Source organism: Catharus ustulatus, chromosome 36, assembly GCF_009819885.2.
Source record: "Catharus ustulatus isolate bCatUst1 chromosome 36, bCatUst1.pri.v2, whole genome shotgun sequence".
NCBI lineage: Eukaryota > Metazoa > Chordata > Aves > Passeriformes > Turdidae > Catharus > Catharus ustulatus.
Window position 1 is genome coordinate 1,086,190 of NC_046256.1, and position 15,576 is coordinate 1,101,765.

The following is a 15,576-nucleotide window of genomic DNA, read 5'->3' on the forward strand; positions in this document are numbered from 1 at the left end:
ACCCAGCACACCTGAGCATGGCTGAGCTCACCTGAGCATGGCCACACTCACTGGGGGTCACCTGAGCATGGCTGAGCTCACCTGAGCATGGCCACGCCCACTGGGGGTCACCTGAGCGTGGCCACGCCCACCGAGCACACCTGAGCATTGGTTGGGCTCACCTGAGCATGACCACGCCCACCGAGCTCACCTGAGCATGGCCACACTCACTGAACACACCTGAGCGTGGCCACACCCACCCAGCTCACCTGAGCATGGCCACGCCCACCAAGCACACCTGAGCATGGCTGGGCTCACCTGAGCCTGGCCACACCCACTGGGGGTCACCTGAGCATGGCTGAGCTCACCTGAGCATGGCCACGCCCACTGAGCACACCTGAGCATGGCCACACCCACCCAGCACACCTGAGCCTGGCCACACCCACCGAGCTCACCTGAGCATGGCTGGGCTCACCTGAGCATGGCCACGCCCACCGAGCTCACCTGAGAGTGGCTGGGCTCACCTGAGCCTGGCCACGCCCACCCAGCACACCTGAGCATGGCCACGCCCACTGGGGGTCACCTGAGCATGGCTGAGCTCACCTGAGCATGGCCACGCCCACAGGGAACACCTGAGCATGGCTGGGCTCACCTGAGCATGGCCACGCCCACTGGGCTCACCTGAGCGTGGCCACGCCCACCGAGCTCACCTGAGCATGGCCACGCCCACCCAGCACACCTGAGCATGGCCACACCCACTGGGAACACCTGAGCATGGCCACACTCACTGAACACACCTGAGTGTGGCCACGCCCACCGAGCTCACCTGAGCATGGCTGGGCTCACCTGAGCATGGCCACGCCCACCGAGCACACCTGAGCATGGCCACGCCCACTGGGAACACCTGAACCTGGCCACGCCCACCTGGTACCTGGGTGTTACCTGGGTGTTACCTGGGTGTTACCTGGGAGTTACCTGGGTGTTACCTGTAGCCCAGGTGTGCTCACCTGGTACCTGGGTGTTACCTGGGTGTTACCTGGGTGTTACCTGGGTGTTACCTGGGTGTTACCTGGGTGTTACCTGTAGCCCAGGTGTGCTCACCTGGTACCTGGGTGTTACCTGGGTGTTACCTGGGTGTTACCTGGGGGTACCTGGGTGTTACCTGTAGCCCAGGTGTGCTCACCTGGTACCTGGGTGTTACCTGGGAGTTACCTGGGAGTTACCTGGGGGTACCTGGGTGTTACCTGGGTGTTACCTGGGTGTTACCTGGGTGTTACCTGGGGGTACCTGGGTGTTACCTGTAGCCCAGGTGTGCTCACCTGGTACCTGGGTGTTACCTGGGAGTTACCTGGGAGTTACCTGGGGGTACCTGGGTGTTACCTGGGTGTTACCTGGGTGTTACCTGGGGGTACCTGGGTGTTACCTGGGGGTACCTGGGTGTTACCTGGGTGTTACCTGGGGGTACCTGGGTGTTACCTGGGTGTTACCTGGGTGTTACCTGGGGGTACCTGGGTGTTACCTGTAGCCCAGGTGTGCTCACCTGGTACCTGGATGTTACCTGGGGGTACCTGGGTGTTACCTGCACCCCAGGTGTGCTCACCTGGTACCTGGGTGTTACCTGGGGGTACCTGGGAGTTACCTGGGGGTACCTGGGTGTTACCTGTAGCCCAGGTGTGCTCACCTGGTACCGGGGGTCCTCGGGGTGCACGGCCACGGCCTCGTCCCCCAGCATCGTCTCCAGGCGCGTCGTGGCCACCACGAGCTCGGGGTCCTCACCTGGGGCTGGGGGGGACCCCAAAATACACCTGAGTGACCCCAAACACACCTGGGGGACCCCAAAATACACCTGGGGGATCCTAAAATACACCTGAGGGACCCCAAATACACCTGGGGGGCCCCAAAATACACCTGAGTGACCCCAAAATACACCTGGGGGGCCCCAAAATACACCTGAGTGAGCCCAAACACACCTGGGGGACCCCAAAATACACCTGAGGGACCCCAAACACACCTGGGGGATCCCAAAATACACCTGAGTGACCCCAAAATACACCTGAGAGATCCCAAAATACACCTGAGGGACCCCAAAATACACCTGAGAGAGCCCAAAATACACCTGGGGGACCCCAAAATACACCTGAGTGACCCCAGGGATCCCAAAATACACCTGAGTGAGCCCAAACACACCTGGGGGACCCCAAACACACCTGGGGGACCCCAAAATACACCTGGGGGACCCCAAATACACCTGAGTGACCCCAGGGATCCCAAAATACACCTGAGAGATCCCAAACACACCTGGGGGACCCCAAATACACCTGGGGGACCCCAAAATACACCTGAGTGACCCCAAACACACCTGAGGGACCCCAAAATACACCTGAGAGATCCCAAAATACACCTGAGAGACCCCAAAATACACCTGAGGGACCCCAAATACACCTGGGGGACCCCAAAATACACCTGAGAGAGCCCAAAATACACCTGAGTGACCCCAAACACACCTGGGGGACCCCAAAATACACCTGGGGGACCCCAAAATACACCTGGGGGACCCCAAAATACACCTGAGTGACCCCAAAACACACCTGGGGGGCCCCAAAATACACCTGAGGGACCCCAGTGAGACCCCAAAATCCCCCCAAGCCCCCTCCCCATTTACCAGCCCCCTTCCAGGGGGTCCCAGACCCCTCCCCAGACCCCCCCCACAGGGTCCCAGACCCCCTCCAGGCCCCCCCAAACCCCCCCCAGGGAATCCCAGACCCCTCCTCAATTCCCCCCAAGCCCCCCAAACCCACCCCCAGACCCCCCAAAACTCCCCCACCCCCCTCCTTTACCAGCCCCCCCAGACCCCCCAAATCCCCCCAGGGTGGTCCCTGAGCCCCCCAAATCCCCCCAAGCCCCCTCCCCATTTACCAGCTCCCTCCAGGTGGTCTCAGATCCCCCCCAGACCCCCCCCAGCCCCCTCCCCATTTACCAGCCCCCTCCAGAGGGTCCCAGATCCCCCCCAGACCCCCCCCACAGGGTCCCAGACCCCCCCCAAGCCCCCTCCCCATTTACCAACCTCCCTCCAGGTGGTCTCAGATCCCCCCCAAATCCCCCCAAGCCCCCTCCCCATTTACCAGCCCCCCCCAGAGGGTCCCAGATCCCCCCCCAGACCCCCCCCACAGGGTCCCAGACCCCCCTCAAGCCCCCCCCCCATTTACCAGCCCCCTCCAGGTGGTCTCAGATCCCCCCCAGACCCCCCCCAAGCCCCCTCCCCATTTACCAGCCCCCTCCAGGTGGTCTCAGATCCCCCCCAGACCCCCCCAAGCCCCCTCCCCATTTACCAGCCCCCTCCAGGTGGTCTCAGATCCCCCCCAGACCCCCCCCAAGCCCCCTCCCCATTTACCAGCCCCCTCCAGAGGGTCTCAGATCCCCCCCCAGACCCCCCCCAAGCCCCCTCCCCATTTACCAGCCCCCCCCAGAGGGTCTCAGATCCCCTCCAGACCCCCCCCAAGCCCCCTCCCCATTTACCAGCCCCCCCCAGGGTGGTCCCTGAGCCCCCCAGACCCCCCCCCAAGCCCCCTCCCCATTTACCAGCCCCCCCAGAGGGTCTCAGATCCCCCCCAGACCCCCCCCAAGCCCCCTCCCCATTTACCAACCCCCCCCAGAGGGTCCCAGATCCCCCCCAGACCCCCCCCAAGCCCCCTCCCCATTTACCAGCCCCCTCCAGGGGGTCCCAGATCCCCCCCCAGACCCCCCCCACAGGGTCCCAGACCCCCCCAAGCCCCCTCCCCATTTACCAGCCCCCCCAGGGTGGTCCCTGAGCCCCCCAGACCCCCCCCCAAGCCCCCTCCCCATTTACCAGCCCCCCCAGAGGGTCTCAGATCCCCCCCAGACCCCCCCCAAGCCCCCTCCCCATTTACCAACCCCCCCCAGAGGGTCCCAGATCCCCCCCAGACCCCCCCCAAGCCCCCTCCCCATTTACCAGCCCCCTCCAGGGGGTCCCAGATCCCCCCCCAGACCCCCCCCACAGGGTCCCAGACCCCCCCAAGCCCCCTCCCCATTTACCAGCCCCCTCCAGGGGGTCTCAGATCCCCCCCAGACCCCCCCCAAGCCCCCTCCCCATTTACCAGCCCCCTCCAGGGGGTAGGCGAAGGCCACGAGGACCCCGAACTCCACGGGCTCGGAATAACCCGGAACCTTCAGGAGAGTGCGACCCCCCAGCTCCTTCTTCTCCACCTGGGGACCCCAAAATACACCTGAGATACACCTGAGACCCCAAAAATATCCTAAACACACCTGAGAGACCCCAACTCACCTGAGAGACCCCAACTCACCTGAGAGACCCCAAAAAAACCCCAAAAAAATCACCAAAATAACCCCAAAAATACCTGAGAGACCCCAAACACCCCTGAGACCCCAAATCCCCCCCAAAATAACCCCAAAAATACCTGAGAGACCCCAAAAATATCCTAAACTCACCTGAGAGACCCCAAATAACACCTGAGATACACCTGAGACCCCAACCCACCTGAGACCCCAACTCACCTGAGAGACCCCAAAAAACCCCAAAAAAATCCCAAAAATACCTGAGAGACCCCAAAAACACCTGAGAGACCCCAAAACACACCTGGGAGGGGGGATTTTGGGGGATTTTGGGGTAATTTTAGGATTTGGGGATTTATTGAGGGATTTTGGGGGGATTTTGGAGGATTTTGGGGAAATTTTAGGATTTTGGGGGAATTTTGGGGAAAATTTAGGATTTTGGGGGAATTTTGGGATTTATTGAGGGATTTTGGGGGAATTTTTGGCAGTTTGTTAGGGATATTTTGAGGGAATTTTGGGGTATTTGGGGCAGATTTTGGGGTTACTTTTGGGATATTTTTAGTGCAGATTTTTGAGGTGATTTTGGGCTGATTTTGGGGCAGATTTTTGGGTTTATTTTGGGTTATTTTGGGCACCTCAATGTCAGAAATGGCCGATCTCAGGGCACAGCTCCAGTGCACAATCCCAGATTTTGGGGTTATTTTTGGGGTTATATTTTGGTATTTTATTGCAGATTTTTAGGATGATTTTTGGGATGATTTTGAGGTGATTTTTGGGTTTATTTTGGGTTTATTTTGGGTTATTTTGGGCACCTCAATGTCAGAGATTGCCGATCTCAGGGCACAGCTCCAGTGAACAATCCCAGATTTTGGGGTTCTTTATTTGGGATTTTTGGGGGATTTTTTTGGTATTTTAGGGCAGATTTTAATGTTGATTTTTGAGGTGATTTTTGGGTTTATTTTGGGTTTATTTTGGGTTATTTTGGGCACCTCAATGTCAGAGATTGCAGATCTCAGGGCACAGCTCCAGTGCACAATCCCAGATTTTGGGGTTATATTTTGGTATTTTAGGGCAGATTTTGATGTTGATTTTTGGGTGATTTTGGGGTGAATTTTTGGGTTTATTTTGGGTTTATTTTGGGTTATTTTGGGCACCTCAATGTCAGAAATGGCCGATCTCAGGGCACAGCTCCAGTGCACGATCCCAGATTTTGGGGCAGATTTTGGGGTTATTTTTGTTATTTTAGGGCAGATTTTTGGGGTGATTTTGGGCTGATTTTGGGGCAGATTTTTGGGTTTATTTTGGGTTATTTTGGGGTTTTTCAGGCACCTCAATGTCAGAAATGGCCGATCTCAGGGCACAGCTCCAGTGAACAATCCCAGATTTTGATGTTATTTTTGGGGTTATTTTTGGGGTTATTTTTGGGGTATATTTTTGATTTTTTGAGGTGATTTTGGGCTGATTTTGGGGCAGATTTTTGGGTTTATTTTGGGTTTATTTTGGGGTTTTTTGGGCACCTCAATGTCAGAAATGGCCGATCTCAGGGCACAGCTCCAGTGAACAATCCCAGATTTTGGGGTTCTTTATTTGGGATTTTTGGGGTTATTTTTGGGTTATATTTTTGGTATTTTAGGGCAGATTTTAATGTTGATTTTTGGGATATTTTGGGGTGATTTTTGGGTTTATTTTGGGTTATTTTGGGCACCTCAATGTCAGAGATTGCAGATCTCAGGGCACAGCTCCAGTGCACAATCCCAGATTTTGGGGCAGATTTTGGGGTTATATTTTGGTATTTTAGGGCAGATTTTGATGTTGATTTTTGGGTGATTTTTGGGATGATTTTTGGGTTTATTTTGGGTTATTTTGGGCACCTCAATGTCAGAGATTGCAGATCTCAGGGCACAGCTCCAGTGCACAATCCCAGATTTTGGGGCTGTTTATTTGGGATTTTTGGGGGATTTGTTTGGTATTTTAGTGCAGATTTTTGGGATATTTTTTTGATTTTTAGAGGTGATTTTGGGCTGATTTTGAGGCAGATTTTTGGGGTGAATTTGGGGTTTTTTGGGCACCTCAATGTCAGAGATTGCAGATCTCAGGGCACAGCTCCAGTGCACGATCCCAGATTTTGGGGTTCTTTATTTGGGATTTTTGGGGGATTTTTTTGTATTTTGGGGCAGATTTTAATGTTGATTTTTGGGTGATTTTGGGGTGAATTTTTGGGTTTATTTTGGGTTTATTTTGGGTTATTTTGGGCACCTCAATGTCAGAAATGGCCGATCTCAGGGCACAGCTCCAGTGCACGATCCCAGATTTTGATGTTATTTTTGGGGTTATTTTTGGTATTTTAGGGCAGATTTTGATGCTGATTTTTGGGTGATTTTGGGGGGAATTTTTGGGTTTATTTTGGGTTTATTTTGGGTTATTTTGGGCACCTCAATGTCAGAAATGGCCGATCTCAGGGCACAGCTCCAGTGCACAATCCCAGATTTTGGGGTTTTTTATTTGGGATTTTTGGGGGATTTATTTGTTATTTTATTGCAGATTTTGATGTTGATTTTTGGGATATTTTGAGGTGATTTTTGGGGTGAATTTGGGTTATTTTGGGCACCTCAATGTCAGAAATGGCCGATCTCAGGGCACAGCTCCAGTGAACAATCCCAGATTTTGGGGCAGATTTTGGGGTTATATTTTGGTATTTTAGGGCAGATTTTTGAGGTGATTTTTGGGTGATTTTGGGGCAGATTTTTGGGGTGAATTTGGGGTTTTTTGGGCACCTCAATGTCAGAGATGGCCGATCTCAGGGCACAGCTCCAGTGCACGATCCCAGATTTTTGGGGTTGTTTATTCGGATTTTTGGGGTTATTTTTGGGTTATATTTTGGTATTTTAGGGCAGATTTTAATGTTGATTTTTGGGTGATTTTGGGGTGATTTTTGGGTTTATTTTGGGTTTATTTTGGGTTATTTTGGGCACCTCAATGTCAGAAATGGCAGATCCCAGGGCACAGCTCCAGTGAACAATCCCAGATTTTGATGTTATTTTTGGGGTTATTTTTGGGGTTATTTTTGGGGTTATTTTTGGGGTATATTTTTGATTTTTTGGGGCAGGTTTGGGCTGATTTTGGGGCAGATTTTTGGGTTTATTTTGGGTTATTTTGGGCACCTCAATGTCAGAAATGGCCGATCTCAGGGCACAGCTCCAGTGAACAATCCCAGATTTTGGGGTTCTTTATTTGGGATTTTTGGGGGATTTTTTTGGTATTTTAGGGTAGATTTTGATGTTGATTTTTGGGATATTTTGAGGTGATTTTTGGGTTTATTTTGGGTTATTTTGGGCACCTCAATGTCAGAGATGGCCGATCTCAGGGCACAGCTCCAGTGAACAATCCCAGATTTTGGGGCAGATTTTGGGGTTATATTTTGGTATTTTAGGGCAGATGTTAATGTTGATTTTTGGGTGATTTTGGGGTGAATTTTTGGGGTGAATTTGGGTTATTTTGGGCACCTCAATGTCAGAGATGGCCGATCTCAGGGCACAGCTCCAGTGCACAATCCCAGATTTTGGGGCTGTTTATTTGGGATTTTTGGGGGATTTGTTTGGTATTTTAGTGCAGATTTTTGGGATATTTTTTTGATTTTTAGAGGTGATTTTGGGCTGATTTTGAGGCAGATTTTTGGGGTGAATTTGGGGTTTTTTGGGCACCTCAATGTCAGAGATTGCAGATCTCAGGGCACAGCTCCAGTGCACGATCCCAGATTTTGGGGTTCTTTATTTGGGATTTTTGGGGGATTTTTTTGTATTTTGGGGCAGATTTTAATGTTGATTTTTGGGTGATTTTGGGGTGAATTTTTGGGTTTATTTTGGGTTTATTTTGGGTTATTTTGGGCACCTCAATGTCAGAGATGGCCGATCTCAGGGCACAGCTCCAGTGCACAATCCCAGATTTTGGGGCAGATTTTGGGGTTATATTTTGGTATTTTAGGGCAGATTTTGATGCTGATTTTTGGGTGATTTTGGGGGGAATTTTTGGGTTTATTTTGGGTTTATTTTGGGTTATTTTGGGCACCTCAATGTCAGAAATGGCCGATCTCAGGGCACAGCTCCAGTGCACAATCCCAGATTTTGGGGTTTTTTATTTGGGATTTTTGGGGGATTTATTTGTTATTTTATTGCAGATTTTGATGTTGATTTTTGGGATATTTTGAGGTGATTTTTGGGGTGAATTTGGGTTATTTTGGGCACCTCAATGTCAGAAATGGCCGATCTCAGGGCACAGCTCCAGTGAACAATCCCAGATTTTGGGGCAGATTTTGGGGTTATATTTTGGTATTTCAGTGCAGATTTTTGAGGTGATTTTGGGGCAGATTTTTGGGTTTATTTTGGGGTTTTTTGGGCACCTCAATGTCAGAAATGGCCGATCTCAGGGCACAGCTCCAGTGCACAATCCCAGATTTTGGGGTTCTTTATTTGGGATTTTTGGGGGATTTTTTTGGTACTTTAGTGCAGATTTTTGGGATATTTTTTTGATTTTTTGGGGCAGGTTTGGGCTGATTTTGGGGCAGATTTTTGGGTTTATTTTGGGTTTATTTTGGGTGATTTTGGGCACCTCAATGTCAGAGATGGCCGATCTCAGGGCACAGCTCCAGTGCACAATCCCAGATTTTGGGGCAGATTTTGGGGTTATATTTTGGTATTTTAGGGCAGATTTTAATGTTGATTTTTGGGTGATTTTTAGGATGATTTTTGGGGTGAATTTTTGGGTTTATTTTGGGTTATTTTGGGGTTTTTTGGGCACCTCAATGTCAGAGATGGCCGATCTCAGGGCACAGCTCCAGTGCACGATCCCAGATTTTGGGGTTCTTTATTTGGGGTTTTTGGGGTTATATTTTGTTATTTTATTGCAGATTTTTGAGGTGATTTTGGGCTGATTTTGGGGTGAATTTTTGGGTTTATTTTGGGTTATTTTGGGCACCTCAATGTCAGAGATTGCAGATCTCAGGGCACAGCTCCAGTGCACAATCCCAGATTTTGGGGCAGATTTTGGGGTTATATTTTGGTATTTTATTGCAGATTTTTGAGGTGATTTTGGGGTGATTTTGGGGCAGATTTTTGGGTTTATTTTGGGTTATTTTGGGTTTTTCAGGCACCTCAATGTCAGAGATTGCAGATCTCAGGGCACAGCTCCAGTGCACAATCCCAGATTTTGGGGTTCTTTATTTGGGATTTTTGGGGTTATTTTTGGGGTTATTTTTGGGGTTATTTTTGGGGTATATTTTGTTATTTTATGGCAGATTTTTGGGGTGATTTTGGGCTGATTTTGGGGCAGATTTTTGGGTTTATTTTGGGTTTATTTTGGGTTTATTTTGGGCACCTCAATGTCAGAAATGGCCGATCTCAGGGCACAGCTCCAGTGCACAATCCCAGATTTTGGGGTTCTTTATTTGGGATTTTTGGGTGATTTTTTTGGTATTTCAGTACAGATTTTTAGGATGATTTTTGGGATGATTTTTGGGTTTATTTTGGGTTTATTTTGGGTTTATTTTGGGCACCTCAATGTCAGAAATGGCCGATCTCAGGGCACAGCTCCAGTGCACGATCCCAGATTTTGGGGTTCTTTATTTGGGATTTTTGGGGGATTTTTTTGGTATTTTAGGGCAGAATTTAATGCTGATTTTTGGGTGATTTTGGGGTGAATTTTTGGGTTTATTTTGGGTTATTTTGGGCACCTCAATGTCAGAAATGGCCGATCTCAGGGCACAGCTCCAGTGAACAATCCCAGATTTTGGGGTTCTTTATTTGGGATTTTTGGGGTTATTTTTGGGTTATATTTTGGTATTTTAGGGCAGATTTTGATGTTGATTTTTGGGTGATTTTGGGGCAGATTTTTGGGGTGAATTTGGGGTTTTTTGGGCACCTCAATGTCAGAGATTGCAGATCTCAGGGCACAGCTCCAGTGCACGATCCCAGATTTTGGGGCAGATTTTGGGGTTATATTTTGGTATTTTAGGGCAGATTTTGATGTTGATTTTTGGGATATTTTGGGGTGATTTTTGGGGTGAATTTGGGTGATTTTGGGCACCTCAATGTCAGAGATGGCCGATCTCAGGGCACAGCTCCAGTGCACAATCCCAGATTTTTGGGGTTATTTTTGGGGTTATTTTTGGTATTTTAGGGCAGATTTTTGGGGTGATTTTGGGGTGAATTTTTGGGTTTATTTTGGGGTTTTTTGGGCACCTCAATGTCCGAGATTGCAGATCTCAGGGCACAGCTCCAGTGCACGATCCCAGATTTTGGGGCAGATTTTGGGGTTATATTTTGTTATTTTATTGCAGATTTTTGAGGTGATTTTTGGGTGATTTTGGGGTGAATTTTTGGGTTTATTTTGGGTTATTTTGGGCACCTCAATGTCAGAGATTGCAGATCTCAGGGCACAGCTCCAATGAACGATCCTCCTGCTCCTGTAGATCAGCCCCCGCTCGTGCAGCCGCACAAACGCCTCGGTCACCGCCCGGCTCATCCCCTGGGGTCAGAGGTCAGGGGTCAGAGGTCAGGGAGGGGTCAGGAGGGGTCAGGGTGGGGTTCAAGGGTCAGGGAGGGGTCAGGGTGAGGTCATGGAGGGGTCAGGGAGGATTGGAGGGGTCATGGGTGGGGTCATGGAGGGGTCAAGGGTCAGGGAGGGGTCAGGGCGAAGTCAGGGAGGGGTCAAGGGTCAGGGTGAGGTCAGGGGGTCTCAGGGGGGTCAGGGAGGGGTCAGGGAGGATTGGAGGGGTCAGGGAGGGTCAGGAGGGGGTCAAGGGTCAGGGAGAGGTCAGGAGGGGTCAGGGAGGTCAGGGAGGGGTCAGGGAGGATTGGGGGGGTCAGGGAGGGTCAGGGAGGGAGTCAAGGGTCAGGGAGAGGTCAGGAGGGGTCAGGGAGAGGTCAAGGAGGGGTCATGGGTCAGGGAGAGGTCAGGGAGGTCAGGGAGGTCAGAGAGGTCAGGAGGGGTCAAGGAGGGGTCAAGGAAGGGTCAGAAGGGGTCAAGGAGGGGTCAGGGGGGGTCGGGGGGGGTCAAGGGTCAGGGAGAGGTCAGGGAGGGCCAGGGAGAGGTCAAGGAGGGGTCAAGGGTCAGGGTGAGGTCAGGAGGGGTCAGGGAGAGGTCAAGGAGGGGTCATGGGTCAGGGAGAGGTCAGGGAGGGGTCAGAGGGGTCAAGCAGGGGTCAGGGTGGGGTCAGGGAGGTCAGAGAGGGGTCAGGAAGGGGTCAGGGAGGGTCAGGAGGGGGTCAAGGGTCAGGGAGAGGTCAGGGAGGGGTCAGGGAGGATTGGGGGGGTCAGGGAGGGTCAGGGAGGTCAGGGAGGGGTCAGAGAGGTCAGGGAGGGGTCAGGAGGGGTCAGAGGGGTCAGGGAGGAGTCAGGGAGGGTCAGGGTGGGGTCAAAGGTCAGAAAGGGGTCAAGGAGGGGTCAAGGAGGGGTCAAGGAAGGGTCAGAAGGGGTCAAGGAGGGGTCAGGGAAGGGTCAGAAGGGGTCAAGGAGGGGTCAGGGGAGGTCAGGGGGGGTCAGAGAGGTCAGGGTGGGGTTCAAGGGTCAGGGTGAGGTCAGGGTGGGGTCAGTGGGGTCAGGGGGGTCAGGGGTGGTCAGAGGGGTCAGGGTGAGGTCAGGGGGTCTCAGGGAGGGGTCAAAGGTCAGGGAGGGGTCCAGGGGGGGGTTCAGGGACCCCCAGGACCCCCCTCAATTCCCCACGCACGGGGTCCATGGTGAAGCAGGAGGGGTCAGTGGGGTCAGAGGGGTCAGGGGGGGTCAGGCAGGGTCAGTAGGGGTCAGGGGTCAGGGGTCAGGGGTCACTCACGGGGTCCATGGTGAAGCAGGAGGGGTTTGGGTGGGTTCAGTGGGGTCAGGGTGGGGTCAGGCAGGGTCAGTAGGGGTCAGAGGTCACAGGGGGGGTCAGGGGTCAGGGGTCAGGGGTCACTCACGGGGTCCATGGTGAAGCAGGAGGGGTCAGGGTGGGGTCAGTGGGGTCAGGGTGGGTTCAGTGGGGTCAGGGTGGGGTCAGTGGGGTCAGGCAGGGTCAGTAGGGGTCAGAGGTCACAGGGGGGTCTCAGGGGGGTCAGGGGTCAGGGGTCACTCACGGGGTCCATGGTGAAGCAGGAGGGGTCAGGGTGGGGTCAGTGGGGTCAGGGTGGGGTCAGGGGGGTCAGGGGGGTCAGGGTGGGGTCAGAGGTCACAGGGGGTCTCAGGGGGGTCAGGGGTCAGGGGTCAGGGGTCACTCACGGGGTCCATGGTGAAGCAGGAGGGGTCAGGGTGGGGTCAGTGGGGTCAGGGTGGGGTCAGTGGGGTCAGGGTGGGGTCAGGGGGGGTCAGGCAGGGTCAGTAGGGGTCAGAGGTCACAGGGGGGGTCAGGGGTCAGGGGTCAGGGGTCACTCACGGGGTCCATGGTGAAGCAGGAGGGGTCAGGGTGGGTTCAGTGGGGTCAGGGGGGTCAGGGTGGGGTCAGGGGTCTCAGGGGGTCTCAGGGGAGTTCAGGGAGGGTCAGGGGTCAGGGGTCAGGGGTCACTCACGGGGTCCATGGTGAAGCAGGAGGGGTCAGGGTGGGGTCAGTGGGGTCAGGGTGGGGTCAGGGGGTCTCAGGGGGTCTCAGGGGGTCAGGGGGGTCAGGGGTCAGGGGTCACTCACGGGGTCCATGGTGAAGCAGGAGGGGTTTGGGTGGGGTCAGTGGGGTCAGGGTGGGGTCAGGGGGGTCAGGGTGGGGTCAGGGGGGTCAGGCAGGGTCAGTGGGGTCAGGGGGGTCAGGGTGGGGTCAGGGGTCTCAGGGGGGTCAGGGGGTCTCAGGGGGGTCAGGGGTCAGGGGTCACTCACGGGGTCCATGGTGAAGCAGGAGCGGTCAGGGTGGGGTCAGTGGGGTCAGGGTGGGGTCAGGCAGGGTCAGTAGGGGTCAGAGGTCACAGGGAGGGTCAGGGGTCAGGGGTCAGGGGTCACTCACGGGGTCCATGGTGAAGCAGGAGGGGTCAGGGTGGGGTCAGTGGGGTCAGGGTGGGTTCAGTGGGGTCAGGGGTCTCAGGGGGTCTCAGGGGGTCACAGGGGGGGTCAGGGGTCAGGGGTCAGGGGTCACTCACGGGGTCCATGGTGAAGCAGGCTCGCTCCCAGTCCATGGAGGCCCCGAGGCGCCGAAGCTGCTGGTAAATGCGGCCGCCCTTCCTGGGGGTCAAAGGTCACCCAGGGGTCAGTTAGGGTCACTCAGGGGTCACTCAGGGTCATTCAATGGTCATTTAATGGTCATTAAGGGTCACTCAGGGTCACTCTGTGGTCACTCGGTCACTCAGTGTCACTCACGGGTCACTGGGGTCACTCAGGGGTCACTCAGGGTCACTCAGGGTCACTCAGGGGTCATTCAGGGTCATTTAGGGCCATTTAGGGTCATTCAATGGTCATTTAGGGTCACTCAGGGGACACTCAGGGGTCACTCAGGGGTCACTCAGGGTCACTATGATCACTGTGGTCACTCAGGGGTCACTCAGTGGTCACTCAGTGTCACACACTGATCAATGGTCACTCAGTGGTCACTCAATGGTCACTCAATGGTCACTATGATCACTGTGGTCACTCAGGGGTCACTCAGTGGTCACTATGATCACTATGACCACTGTTGTCACTCAGGGTCACTCAGTGGTCACTCAGTGGTCACTCAGGGTCACTCAGTGGTCACTCAGTGGTCACTCAGTGGTCACTCAGGGTCACTCAGTGGTCACTATGGTCACTATGGTCACTCAGGGTCACTCAGGGTCACACACTGATCAATGGTCACTCAGTGGTCACTCAGTGGTCACTCACTCGTCCTTCCAGCGCCACACCTCCCCCAGGAAGGCCTCCCTGCCCAGCTGGTGCCGGTCACTCAGGGTCACTCAGGGGTCACTCAGGGGTCACTCAGTGTCACACACTGATCAATGGTCACTCAGTGGTCACTCAGCGGTCACTCACTCGTCCTTCCAGCGCCACACCTCCCCCAGGAAGGCCTCCCTGCCCAGCTGGTGCCGGTCACTCAGTGGTCACTCAGTGGTCACTATGATCACTGTGGTCACTCAGGGTCACTCAGGGTCACTCAGTGGTCACTCAGCGGTCACTCACTCGTCCTTCCAGCGCCACACCTCCCCCAGGAAGGCCTCCCTGCCCAGCTGGTGCCGGTCACTCAGGGTCACTCAGTGGTCACTCAGGGGTCACTATGATCACTGTGGTCACTCAGTGGTCACTCAGTGGTCACTCACTCGTCCTTCCAGCGCCACACCTCCCCCAGGAAGGCCTCCCTGCCCAGCTGGTGCCGGTCACTCAGGGTCACTCAGGGTCACTCAGTGGTCACTCAGTGGTCACTATGATCACTATGGTCACTCAGTGGTCACTCAGTGGTCACTCAGCGGTCACTCACTCGTCCTTCCAGCGCCACACCTCCCCCAGGAAGGCCTCCCTGCCCAGCTGGTGCCGGTCACTCAGGGTCACTCAGTGGTCACTCAGGGGTCACTATGATCACTGTGGTCACTCAGTGGTCACTCAGTGGTCACTCAGCGGTCACTCACTCGTCCTTCCAGCGCCACACCTCCCCCAGGAAGGCCTCCCTGCCCAGCTGGTGCCGGTCACTCAGGGTCACTCAGGGGTCACTCAGGGGTCACTCAGTGTCACTATGATCACTGTGGTCACTCAGTGGTCACTCAGTGGTCACTCAGTGGTCACTCACTCGTCCTTCCAGCGCCACACCTCCCCCAGGAAGGCCTCCCTGCCCAGCTGGTGCCGGTCACTCAGGGGTCACTCAGGGGTCACTCAGGGGTCACTCAATGGTCACTCAGGGTCACACACTGATCAATGGTCACTCAGTGGTCACTCAGTGGTCACTCAGTGGTCACTCACTCGTCCTTCCAGCGCCACACCTCCCCCAGGAAGGCCTCCCTGCCCAGCTGGTGCCGGTCACTCAGGGGTCACTCAGTGGTCACTCAGTGGTCACTATGATCACTGTGGTCACTCAGTGGTCACTCAGGGTCACTCACTCGTCCTTCCAGCGCCACACCTCCCCCAGGAAGGCCTCCCTGCCCAGCTGGTGCCGGTCACTCAGTGGTCACTCAGGGTCACTCAGTGGTCACTCAGTGGTCACTATGATCACTGTGGTCACTCAGTGGTCACTCAGGGTCACTCACTCGTCCTTCCAGCGCCACACCTCCCCCAGGAAGGCCTCCCTGCCCAGCTGGTGCCGGCTCAGGCCCCTCTGGCGCTGCAGCCGCCGCTCCACGACCACCTGGGTGGCGATTCCGGCGTGGTCACACCCAGGGACCCA

General features: G+C 54.4%; 1 protein-coding gene across 1 annotated transcript in view; it reads right to left on the reverse strand.

Moving 5' to 3' along the window:
- LOC117009783 (valine--tRNA ligase-like) overlaps positions 1-15,576 on the reverse strand; it is a gene marked incomplete at its 3' end in the record, with an annotated part of 76,999 nt that overhangs the window by 43,227 nt on the left and 18,196 nt on the right. The window contains exons 9-14 of the mRNA XM_042780116.1: positions 15,440-15,565; positions 13,376-13,457; positions 10,740-10,809; positions 7,065-7,114; positions 4,095-4,203; positions 1,661-1,761 (exon numbers count right to left, since the gene is read on the reverse strand). Of these exons, the coding sequence (XP_042636050.1) occupies positions 1,661-1,761; positions 4,095-4,203; positions 7,065-7,114; positions 10,740-10,809; positions 13,376-13,457; positions 15,440-15,565 (538 nt within the window). The remainder of the gene's footprint in view (positions 1-1,660; positions 1,762-4,094; positions 4,204-7,064; positions 7,115-10,739; positions 10,810-13,375; positions 13,458-15,439; positions 15,566-15,576) is intronic.